The sequence below is a fragment of the Pezoporus flaviventris genome, unplaced genomic scaffold, assembly GCF_033815535.1.
Source record: "Pezoporus flaviventris isolate CSIRO_AGI_PZ_B2104156 unplaced genomic scaffold, CSIRO_AGI_Pfla_v1 ptg000002l, whole genome shotgun sequence".
In the NCBI taxonomy this organism is placed as follows: domain Eukaryota; kingdom Metazoa; phylum Chordata; class Aves; order Psittaciformes; family Psittacidae; genus Pezoporus; species Pezoporus flaviventris.
In genome coordinates, this window is record NW_026892550.1 from 6,792,180 (window position 1) to 6,805,049 (window position 12,870).

The window sequence follows — 12,870 nt, forward strand, 5'->3', positions numbered from 1 at the left end:
CCTTTCCAACCCTGACTATTCTATGATTCTATTCTATGATTCTATGTTCTAAGTTTTTCATTCAGCTGATGATCATTGCATTGAGGTAATTTTGGGGGGTTAAATTTTTTTTTGGACCAGGCTTTTCATATAACTTCCTAAGAATGTTATCTACTGAGTATGGAAAAGTTTTTAAAAATACTTAAATATGTTTGTCCTTCTTATATGTCAGCAGTTAATAAAAGGGAATTCCTAATCTATTTGATGTTGGTCATTGGTTATGGTGATTTTTGGCCTCTGATGTAATATAATGATGCTATTTCACATCTGGTATAACATCAGCTGATGCCTTAGCCTTAGTGGCCAAACCTTGTCAATTTTGGTAAAAACAAGGAATGAAAAGCCGTCTGAATTTAAAAAGCTGTTCTGCTAAGAGCCTTGTTCAACCAGCTGTAAGAATATGGCTTCTTTATATCTTCTTCTCCGGTGTGCTTCCTTGGAAAAACCTGACCTGTAGTGATGTGAAGGTGAATGGAGGAATTTTACCCTTACCCCTTTGTCACGCTTATCTTGAAAGGAGGTTTGTGGCTGGGGAGAAACAAAAATATATGCAGAGCTCTTGGCATAGGAACCATGTAGTACAGATTATACCTCTCTTCAGCATGGGAGGGAATGTGGCACAGTAAGCCCTCTACATGGGAAGGAGGTGTTTAAAAAGTGTTTGTGATGGGTGGAGGGAAGAAGGAGATATTCTGAGTTTCCTGCTGTGGGAAAATGTAGGAAGAACGGCATTTCACTGACACTGAACTAAAGGGGAGCTCAGGGCACTGAATTTTTAGGGAAGACAATATATGGAAGGAGCTTCTGGCGTGCTTAGGGAATGCAGGTAGGAACTGTAATTACTTATTTCTCATGTTTTAAGGAATGTTTTTCATTGTGGTCTATCTTCTTGTCTGAAGCTTTTAAGTGTCTTGCTTTTTTTCTAGTCATGGAAAATACTTTGTCATTTCTTTGCACTCATAACTTCAGTGCAGTAAGTGCATAACTTTAACAGAGCAAGATCCTCTGGATAAAGCTGTTTGGGACCTACCTGTCTAGCTACATCTTTCTTAATCAGAAAATGGTGATTCTTCTAAATTAAAAAAGCTTGTTACTATATATTACTAGTTTTGACAGAATTTCTGATCACAGTAGGAGAGAATCCTCTCAGAATATCTAATAGCCTAGTGCTAGTAATTCATGTGCAATAGGAAAACCAGTTCATACCATGTTCTTCCAGATTAAAATTTCATACAGATTTATGTGCGCATCTCATATTTGAGAAAGTGTTTTAAATACCAAGGATATAATTTAATTTCTGTTGTTGGAGCTGTTTTACATATATAAATATTCATTATAATAAGGACTTGATATTTTCCATTAATTTCAAAGATGTGTTATAGTTACTGGCCTAAAAAGTCAATTTTTCTCCATTATGTTTTAGTTAGTATTCAGCAATGTATATAAATTGAATAGCATGAACAAGAGGGATTGAGAGGCTCTCTCTGTTTTGCAGTGTCCTAGTTCTTAAAGCTGTTACTTTGGATGGGGAAACTTACATTCTAAGTCAGGATGCGAATCGGACAAGAAGCAATTTGTATTAAAATCTCTATTTGGATGATTGCCCTTACTACATGTAACTATTTGGGTGTGGACTGCTCTCTGTCAGTAGCTTCTTTTGACTTTGAAGTCTCCTTTTTTCCCTCTGCATGCCATAAGGGACTGATATCCTAGCCACCAGGCGAAATATCAATCCAGAGAAGAATTAAAAAAACTCCACAAATCAAATAGTTTTAAGGTGCTTTGATTTTGGTTCTAACTTTAACATTGCTACTGCAGCACTTTCCCCCAAGTACTGTTATACTAAGTGTACTAGAACACAATGTTGTTAGTACATGTTTAGATTATTTCAGGCCATCTATTTAGAGTTGCTGGAAGAAGAAATAACAATACCAGGAAATTCTTAGAGACTCCACCTTTGGAATAATGATTATGAGAGTATTATATAGGCTACTTGTTTGCTTTTGTGTTCTTCCTAGTTATCTTAGCAGAATGGATAAAGTACTAACCCAAGCGTGAACTTGGGAAATTAATATGCTTGTCTTAGCTTGTGGGTTTGATTCCTGCTGGCATCTAACTTAGTCTTCTAAATTGAGCAGTATAAGTAGGTTCCGTGCAGTTTCTTTTATGGGCATATGCTGAACACTTTTCATTTGCTTACTGGTCTGAAGAAGGCTGTATTTGGATTTTTTGTGAAAGTATGAACTTCCTCTTCTCATTCTGGGAGCCGTGGTGTGTGAAATACCAGCCGTCGGTTCTGCTGTTTTCTGCCATAAGGTGGCGTGATTTCTTTGCAGTTTCGTTTTATTTAATCTATGCAAGAATAAAGCATATTAATATATATTATTTTAATAAATAAAACAAATGATCGAAAGAAAACATTTGATTTTTCTTTTAAACTGTTAGATTATGGCTGGCTATACATTCCCAGACAATATTCTTATCAGGTTAGAATTAGCTCTGATGATTGTTGCCTTCACCTTAAGCATTTTCCTCTTACCTGCAGAAGCTGTATTATACATAAAAGAAAACAGACAAGTTTGTAGGCTTAACCTCTAGGTACTGTTTTTACTAATAGAACCTGTATACAAGATTATTTTAAATTTGCATTGATTGAAATAGGATGAGAGTGCAAAGTCAATGGGTGCAGTTATACTGTGACAATGGTAAAGAAAATGTCTCATAAAACATGCAATTTTATTTCTGAGCTGTGGAAGTTGTGCTTTTTCACACCAGGGCTGAATATGTCTATCTTGTAAGTTGGAATTACATTCAGAAAATCAGCATGTCTAGTATATACCTTAATTATGTTGTTTTCACAAGAAATGCATTTAAAACTTTTTATTAGATCACAAGAAATCTGGTTTCATTAACAACAGATTCCTGTTTTCTGTGTAGTAGTACATTTTCGCATGTGGCTCATTTGTTGTTACGAAATAGTGTCCATTAACAGCCACATTGAAATTCTGTGATTTCCACCAGTTTTACTTTATAGTATGTTTGCTGGTTCATATTTGCAAGGTGTAGCTTAAGTTGAAACTTGCCATGATTTAGGATTTTTTAAGTTTCTGGGCATGATCCTATCTTTCTTCCTACTTTTATTCCCTCTAGGTTAAGTGCCAATGCTCTCCTCTTGCATTATTCTATCTGGGCAAGACATTATTTATGGATTTATAAACGCATTAAAGGTGAATTTGTGAGACTGTAGAGACTAGGACATTGCCTTTGTAAAAAAATTACATTAAACAGAATAAGCCTTTTACTCTTTAATAATTTTGAAACCAGATTCCCGAACACTTTCAACTATAGGTCATTCTGTTCATATTTTAATTTCTCTTGAGGTCTGTAAAAATAGGGGACCTTTGCAGTATTCCCACAAAGTCAACAAATTTAGGTTCCTCCTTCACAAGGAGAACATTCAAAGCTGCAGTTTTTCCTGAAAATCTTTGTGGCACTTGTGCATTTGGTATTACTCTGTGCTTAAAAATAAGGCAAAATAGCATCTTGAGAGACATAATATCTTCGGCAAACAAGTGTCACAGTCTTTGAATATTGTTAAATACTCTTTCAATGTAGGGATCTTTTTAAAGTTAAAGACCATTTAATTCTTTTAACTAAATACCAGGACAAAAGAGATGGCTGTTGATGCTTTTCTTCTTGTCTTCACCCTGTTTTGGAAACCTTAAAGTTATATCCTGTATGAAGAAGAACATTTGTTGGAGAAAATTTGTAGAGTTTGGTACTGTTTTCAAAGTTGGAGTGTATCACATATTCCTTTTAAAAATTAGTGTGAGGACTTCTGGTAGAATATTCTATCTTAATAATGCCATTAATAATGTAGTGTTATTAGCTGTTATTACAGATGATAATGCTTGATTTATTTTTTTTTTCCTTTTTTTTTTAATTTCACTGAAGCAACTTTTTTTTTTACATTTCATCTGCTAATTGAAAGCACACAACACATCTCTTTGGTATGAGGGTTTTATACTAATGAATGACATGTCTCTGCTGGATATTAGCTTTGGCATCTGTGGGTGGCAAAACCCCCTAAATGCTCATTTGACTTAATAATGTGTTTTTAAGTAGGTACCTGTCTTTGTTTGACTGATTTAAATAATCAGACAAAGCTTACACAGGGAGATAATAGCTTGCATTAGACCAACTAGTACACTGGGAGAATCTGATAAGAAGAGCTAAACATGCTCCTAACTTTTCTGACCCTGGTTGGTCTGATAAAAACTATTTATGTATTTAACTCTCCCTGCAGAGCTTGCTTTGCTCATGTTCTTAGATCGTCTCCACAGCCATAAGGCCACCACTGGCCACTATAATTATGTGATTTAAATCAGGAGGCCTGCTCATTCTCAGCTTATAATTGTGAATTTAAAAGCATGAATTTTGTCTTAGTTTTCATTGCTTTTTTTAAGCCATGATAATTTGCCATGGGCTTCCAGTACACCCAGGTTCTACCATGTCCTACCTTTAAGCATTGGGTCTTTTGCATGTATCTTGTTCTATTTTTTATCTAAGATGTAACTGATCAATTGACAGTTTTGCTGTTTGCTTTCATGAACATGTTGAAAAGGCCAAGTGTGAAATAAAACTGTGTGCAAGAATGAGATCTCCGTTTCTGTATGCAAAAGGTAGCTCTGTATTTCTAGCACGCTAATAATAGGGGTGTTAAAGGGCTACTCCTGTCTCCTATATGGATATTCTCAAGTTGAATTCCTGTCACTGCTGATTTGGATGCCCTATGGATCTGTGACCACAGTCTAGAGACTTTGTTTCTGTTTTCCTTTTGCTAGAACTTGTCTGGTGTTGGTGGGTGCAGTAGCCGTGAATGACAGATCCTTCTTCTTAGAGTGTGCCATCAGGGGTCACCTTTTTGGACAGTGCAAAGTGTAAGATACGTGCCTAATGATTTTATAGCCACTTCCTATAATAGCTCAAGCCCTTTTAAACTACAATATCTAGCTTTAAATAATGAAAGTGAGTTATGACAATAAACATTGATTTCTTTACCTTGAATTACTGTAGCATATGTGGTCATGCAGCTGATAAGTATAAGGTTTTGAAAGAATCCAGTGGCTTCTGCCAGGCATTCTGCTCTGTTCAGACCTTTGGCTGTTACAGTCCTCCTGGAGTTGTTTGCCTTCTGTGCTGGTAAGTGAAACAGTGTCAGGACATGGATGAGGCAGGGGATTGCAATGGTTGTACTGTCATACTTTTAGAGTTGTCATTTATGTGGCTTTGTCCTGGTTTAGAGGTTGGCCCTAATAGCTAGCATCACTGTGCCCAGCAGGCAGTTTGGATGCAAACAACTTGATTGATAGGAAATTCGGAGAGCTTGGTGGTATGATAAGGACCAGAAAATAATGGCTGTCTTTGGAACTACAACAGAAGCTTATGGTGCTATTTATATGACTAATACAGATGCAGCCACTATGTCTGTGGGTTATCATCTCATTCTGGATGGTGCCTGTGTTATCCCTTAGAAATTTTTATTTGGTGTCATCATTCTTAGTACGACTTAAAGACTTCCAACAGCATATTTTATCCACATTTGGTTCTCTAGGCTGCTCTATTAAGAATTTCAAACTCTTCAGCATACTGTAGAGGATCTTCAGGCTTTTACTTTGGCATGTGTGATCTTACCAGATACTTTAGTTATATCCATTGTTACTCCCTAAAGAATGAAACAAAATGCTAGCAGTATACATGTATTTTTTCTACAGACTGGGCAGTAGCAATAATGTTAGGCCTTTGCTGTTATTCTGTATGGTACCATAATTTTTAAGAGATTACCAATATATGTTCCTAAGTCTTCCCTGCACTTGTAGGCTTTATCCTGGAAAATTCTTATGCTTTTCACATTGATTTATAAAGTATCTGATGAAGGTAGTTTGGTCAACAGATGAGTACAGTTGTGTGCAATCTATTGTGAATTGGAGATACTTATTTCTAGATACAATCCAGAATGTTAAAGTGTGTGGGTTTTTTTCTAAACCTTGAGAATAACGGGATTTGTTTTCTGTTATTGCATTTGGTAAAATGACCATACTTTGATAATTTTACTGTTTAGTCTTTTATTCTGCCTTTGGGTTATTTTCTTTATTTCAGGTTCTGGAGAAATCTGCCATGCAAATACGCATATAAAATGTGGAGTAGTCAGAGAATGTGCTGAGAGCTGGATCTGGTCTCTGCTTTCTTTGTGAGGTGCATATGGCAGAGCTCATCCCTTACTTTGGTGCCTGAGAAGCAGCCAACAGCATTGCCTAGGATGGATTCCATAGGGAATTCAGTCCCCCTCTGTGAAAAGACAGTTGGCATTGTATGGAGAAATTTTTTCCTGAGGAAGCAGTCAGTACATTGTCTGACCCTGCCACTCAAGTGCTGTCCAAGCGTTATAGCCTCTGGGCTTGGCTCTCCAACGCAAGCTGATTTCTGTCATAGAACAAGAGGCACAGTATATGTTTTCGGGGACTAGATATGAACTTGTATTCTGCATAAATCTTCAGGCAGCAGGCATTACTTCTTGTCAGCAGCAGTACTGCCATTCTTAAGATGTGTGATTAAATGGATACAGGTGAATTCTTAAGTTGTCAACATCTCTGCTGCAGCCACTTTTGTGGAACTGCAAGGATCAGCCATGGTGAACAAGTTAAAGTAACTACCTGAAGCTGCAGAGGGGTCATATCCCTTAATTCAGCAATATAAGTATCAGACCTTGCTTTTGGCTTTAGCCTTTTGGTTCTGGTTTCCTTGTATAGTGACAAAACAGTCAATACTCACAGAGCTGGGACTTCTGGTAGGTGGGCAATGTCTCAGGAGCGTCTTTCTCTGTAACCTTTGGTACCCAGCATTCTTTTAAAATTGGGCTTACTCTCTTTTAACTGAAACTGTTTGCTCTTCTGGGTCTAATTCATGAGGCACATGACATTAAGGCAGAATAGGAGCTTACTGCACTGGGGTCTGTTACTGAAACACACCATTATTTGCCATTTGAGGCTGGCCCTCGCTTTAGTTCCTTATGTTACACTTGTTCCTTCAAGAGCATCTTTTAAGGCTCCTCCCAAGAAGGTGAGCAGTGAGGTGAAGTTACTCAAGGTAATAAGGACAACAACATTCTCTGAAGATGAGAGCAGGCTGCTCTTTTAAGACTGAATGACTGGACAACAAAATGGCAGATGAAAATCTATGCAGAGAAATGTAAAACAATGCAAATGAGGCAAAATAACCCTAGCTTCCTATATCAAATGATAGGTATGTCTCTGAGTTGCTTCTTCTCATAAGGGAGGTCTTTTGAGTTATAAGGGAGAGTTGCATGAAAACATCAGCTTAGTACAGTATCAGTGAAACAAAATCCTGCGTTATGAATAACTAGGGAAGGAATAGAGGTAAAAAAAACCATAATGACTCCATTGTAAACATCTCTGATTTGCCCACACCTGCTTTCTTTATTTCAAATATATTATGATATATTAGAAGTAGAAAATGTTCAGAAAGGTGTCAGAAAGAGTACAAAATCATGGGTGGCATGGAAAAGGAGTTGGGATTGACTTCTCCCTGTCTCCTTTGGGATAAGAAGTCACCCCATTAATTAAAGGTAGCTGGAGCCAGGAGCAAAACAAACAGCAGAGGAACGCGATTGTTCATGCCGGAAGTGAGTCGGTCTGTGGGACACCTCAGCCCTGAGTGCTGTGGATGCAAGGAATTTGCATGTCCTGGGGGGAAAGTGGACAGGTATTTGGAAAAGAGAGCCACTGGGGATCATTAAGGAGACAAGCCATGCCGGGTTCAGATCTGAACTAAAAATACCTGGAGTCTGGGAGAATGTAATCAGGGAAATGTCCTATATGTTGCCCTGTGCTACTCGTAGGTAGACATCCATGTGTGGCCACTGCTGGAAACTTAATACTGGGTTTGATAAACCCATGCTCTGAACTGATTATATTCTTAGAGTCAAGGATGGACATAGCTTCTCTTTAACTGTGGGATTATGGATCATCCTCTCAGCACAGGAAGCTCAGTTACCTTCCACTTGGTGTAAACTAGTTTGCTTGTAAAGTAAAGGGCTCACAGACCATAATACCTCATAATGCAGTGTAACTGCCGTGGGCTCTGAGTGCATTTACTGTTCATGCTTGAGCTGTTGGAGGGAGAGGGCATCTGCAGCTTTCCGGGTTAGAGCTTCTGCTGCAACACGGCGTGCCCATGCGATTCCCTGATGGCAATGAGGAACTGGGTGACTGTTTTCATGGCTCGCTGTTCCTGCCCTCCCTTGGCTGCTCTTCCTGTTACCTGGTATGTCTTTTTGTTGTGTCGTGTGTTAATGGGGGGTAAGGAGAGAGACCTGGTCAGTGTTAGGGAATGAATTAAGGAGTTATTGAATGAACTGAATTGGTATTTCTAGGATATAAACACAGAATACATATGGCAAAAATGATAGCACTGTAGCTCTGCACAGATTGTTTCCCACCCCATATCTATGCTTTAAACGCTGTGATTTTGGCTACGAGTTGTTACCATTTAATTTTCATGGATTTATCAGTCCAGAGAAGTTTAAAAAACAAAGTCACTTATGGAGCTTCTGCAGTATTAAATCATCAGAACATTTCATCTGTTCTTCTGATACTTAAAGAAATACAGTAAAAATCCCTTCCTCTACTTCCATTTGGACGGAGGAACTGCACAAGGATGGTATTTAAGCATTATTTGCTGGGCAGAAAGTGTGTGTGTTTCTTTCTGAAAATAGACAGCTTTTGGTGCTCTGTCTGGAGGGTAGGTGTGGTACTCAAAATTAGGAGAATCGTGTTTCACTTGGAATGCAATCCTTGTAAATGCCAATGCCCTGCTTACTCAAAGGAACGCGGAGCGTTTTGGTAGGATGAGGTAGATTGCACAATATGCATGCATGTGATTGTAATCATACCGAGACACGTACCTGCATGCCAGAAACTGAAAGAAATTCGCTGTGAGTCTTACAAGTTTTAACAATTTTTTTAAAGATATTTTTAGTTTATATTGTAAGTATTTTTAATACGGATTGATGACCTAATATACTCATCAAAGGGGAATGTATTAAGAAACAGAATACTTTTGAGGAGTAAACGATGTTGACTCAGTGCTTAAAACAAGTTTGGACAAACGTTTAAGACAGAGTCCTGTAGGCCCTTAGCAAATGCATTTTGCATTAGCAGATTCCTCAGCAGCATGCTGTTGTCTTCACAGAAGCTTTATTGTTACACAGGACCTGCCTAAACACCATTTTAAAAGCTGCCTGTTCCTTTTGATGAGAAGATACAGAACCAGTATTGAGGGCGGAGAATATGCTGGGGAGGGAGGAGAATGGGAGAGGTGTTGATAGGGCAACAGACAGAGAAGCCTCATTTTTTACTGGACTCTGGAAGAAGTAAATATGTGTTCAGAAAGAACGTAATAACAAAGTTGAAGGGACTGTTTCTTAACAATGAGCTGTTAAACTATTTATACATGGAGAAAACTTTTACTGATAGTCAAGTGTCTGTAAGTATAAAGTTTTGTTTGTCTAAAGCGAACAGAAAACAGGAATATGGTTTAATGAGTGGTCTTCTGAGCTAAGAGATCTTGCAGTGAAATGTGATAAATAATGCTTCTAAGGATTCAATGAGGTTTTAAAGAGACAAAGTTTGTAAGTATAAGTATTTAAGTTGACTTTCTATATAAGCTTTATTATTAAATTAACACACCATTTTTATAGACATGTTTTAGATCTTTCTTTAGCACTGTATTGTTTTTAAATGTGGAGTGAGTATAGTAGATATACAGATACTCCTCTAACGAAGATTCTTATTAATCTTTCACTTAATTTTCACTACACGTGCACGTATTTCTGTAAAGCAAGAGTGTCATGTTATAGCTATGTTAACCTTTTAATTGTTACAGTGTTTCCTATGTTGTGCAGTTGCGGTGATTTTTTAATTTTCCTCCAGCTGGATTTTTATCCAATAAACCCAAATCCAGAGGGTAGGAGTTATTAAAATAACTGAAAATAGATGAAAAGTACAAAATACGAAATTTTTTATACAAAACTTCAGATGAGTTTTAGCTTTTTGTTGCTCAGAAAACGCATATTTTTTAAGTAAAGGTACTGGCTGTATTATCAGTTTTTTGCATTATAGTCCTTATCTTTATGTGTATATGCCTCCGAGTATAAACATCTTTAATGCTACAAGTATAGCAGCAAAACTATCATTTTTTAAAATGAAAAGGGAAAGAAACAGTTGAAAGGCTCAGGAAGACATATATGCATTGTTTACTTAAACATTAGTAGGTTTTATGCTTAGTTTTACATTGCTTTCCTTCAAATCTATTGATTCTTAAAGGTTCTGCCTGCAGTAGTAAGAAATTCACAAGTGGCTTAATGTGTTTCAGTTACCTTTGACTTACCCATATGTAATTTGATTTTAATTTACTATTGGGCTGCAAATCACCTTCCATCTGGATGTGCAAGTTATACTGTTTCTGCATGTTTTTATTAGTAGAGAAAATTCATTTGCCTTAAGATGTTGATCAACAGAAGGATAAAAATAGTAATTATTTCAAAAACATTTTGGAAAAGGTGTATTTTTTATTATCCGTTTACAATCAGGCGTTTTTCAAAGTTTACAGTACTGCTTTAAAAGCCAAATGCTTGGTTTTAGAGTAGATTTATGGATGGCAAATCTTCCTGAACGTCACTTTAAAATGCGTCCATCACTCTCAGAGGTGCAGGCAGACAGCAGGGGGCACCCGGAACAGCAGTTTGCTTCCATTCCCTTCACTGAATTTATTGTATGGGAATTCTTCGTGTTTGACAAGGAAGCTTGTATTCCGGTTATTTGTACACAAGCAGATTTCAAATGGTTTGTCTTGAAAACATTTTTCATTATAATCTCCCTGGAATAGGAAGGACTCTTATCTTTAAAATACATGGAAAGAAACTGCAGCATTGTAAATAACAGAATCTTCCCTCTTAATCAGTAGCATATATGGGATCTGTTTATTATTGAGTAGCTGACAAATCATTGACAAAAATATATCTAATATAGCTAGACAGATTATATAAAATTTGGAGAATTAGGAAAATTCCCCCCTCCCATTTTATGTTATAGCAAAGTTTTCTTAAATTGTGTGGGGCTTTTTGATACTGCTGCTGGTCAGTGAGATAAATCACACTCTTAACAGATATTTTTTTTCTCTGGCTTTCATGCAAGCAGTTGTTACTTTCTTTAATACAGGATAAGAAAAGAAATACTTGTTGAGACACAAGGTTTTTGATGGTGCATTCTACCAGTGTTAATTTTACTGTAGGAATCTGAGAGACTGGGAGCTGGTCAAAGGGATTGCCTCTTTCTAGTTGCCTGGTGGGTTTGGTGTGTGTGTTCTTCTTTAGGAGTCAGGGATAGATGAGATCCTATTCATCTTTTGACAAGTTAAAACTTATCCAGGCTTCCTGTCATTCTGTCTTTCTCTTCAGTTTTTTTTCTGCTCTGAAAACAAATGTAGAAAAGAAAATATGAGCAGGAAGTGGAGGGAGGCTAGAAGAGAAAAACAGATCAGCAGTATCTGGGGTCTCTACCCCTTTCCACAGTTTAGCTTCTATAAGCAGATGGATGTGGGTTTACAAATGTCATCTTTGGTTTATCTGAACAAGGCTTTTAAAGCTGTTGTGTTACATTTTAACACTTCCCATTAATAACTTTGCAAATTAACGTTCCTTCTGCTTTTGACCTTTGAACTTTGAGTTGCCTGCCTGGTTTGCAAATATGGTACACAAAATCACAAGATTTTGAATTTGGCAGCTGCCGAAATAACTAGTGAAAACGAAAGTGTAGAGGGATGTGAGGTTTTTAAAGGCCTTTCAGAGTCACATGACATTTCATAGCCATTACCATTAACTGCTACTGTCTAATTGGTAGAGCTTGTTTGTGGTGCTGGTAGAGTCACTGTATGGAAAAAATGTGGATGTGCAATGCTTAGTTCAATGGAATAAAATCAACAACTCGAAAGGTCTGTTTAAATGAAAGGATTATTAGGTTTATAATGCCAAGAACATGTGCCTAGAATGTATAAAACATTGCCCACCCACAGCGTTCCTAACAATGTTCATTGCAGTTGCTCCGTTGAACTGCTACTCTTGCAGCTAAATCCCATTACGTTTTTAGGAGGGTTTTTTCCTCCGAGTCATTCTTTTGCTCTTATGGGGGACATTTTCACCTGTTAAAACTCTGCTAGTACATTTGGTCTTTCTAGCTGATTCCTAGCGGATTTAGGTTAACACTCAAATAGTAAAAAGTATTGATAAGAGTCCTTTTTTGTGTTACCCCGAAGAGGTGTTCACTGGGAAGTTCTCTAGGCATTCCTGATCCATTTATGCTTTTCACTTACCCAACGGAAGGATTATTATTCACCTGGTTACCTGCATATTTGTAATGGTGTTGCTGTTTCGTTAAGGTATTGACAGTGAAAATACATTCTGCATCCCACTTGTTTGGTGTCCAGCAAAATGCAGTATATAAACAGCTCTGGCATTTTTCCTTTACAAAATTATATATTTTGACTACTTCTCTGCAGAGTTCTTCTGTGGAAATATCACAGCGTATTAGCTTCTTAAGTCGTAAAATAATGGAGGGTATAATTTGTAAAACACACTCCTTCCTGTCTAACCACCCATTTGTTTCCATTGTATTTCTTCACTGTATTATATACTTGTAGAAGACAGCATTCAAAAGTGCAGCGGTGTGCCTACTCAAACAAGTCATCAATCATAAA

The 12,870-nt window shown here is 37.3% G+C and overlaps 1 protein-coding gene across 7 annotated transcripts in view; it reads left to right on the forward strand.

Annotated features, from left to right (window-relative positions):
• The window catches only part of RGS12 (regulator of G protein signaling 12), an 88,945-nt gene that overhangs the window by 26,426 nt on the left and 49,649 nt on the right, over positions 1 to 12,870 (forward strand). The window contains exon 1 of one of the 7 annotated variants that reach the window (XM_061467954.1): positions 492 to 865. The exons of 5 other annotated variants lie outside the window; for them this stretch is intronic. In XM_061467954.1, coding sequence (XP_061323938.1) covers positions 860 to 865 — 6 coding nt within the window. In that variant the 5' untranslated portion in view covers positions 492 to 859. Of the gene's footprint in view, positions 1 to 491; positions 866 to 9,450; positions 9,604 to 12,870 lie in introns of those variants that run through there. One more of the 7 variants, XM_061467940.1, reaches the window with a different exon arrangement.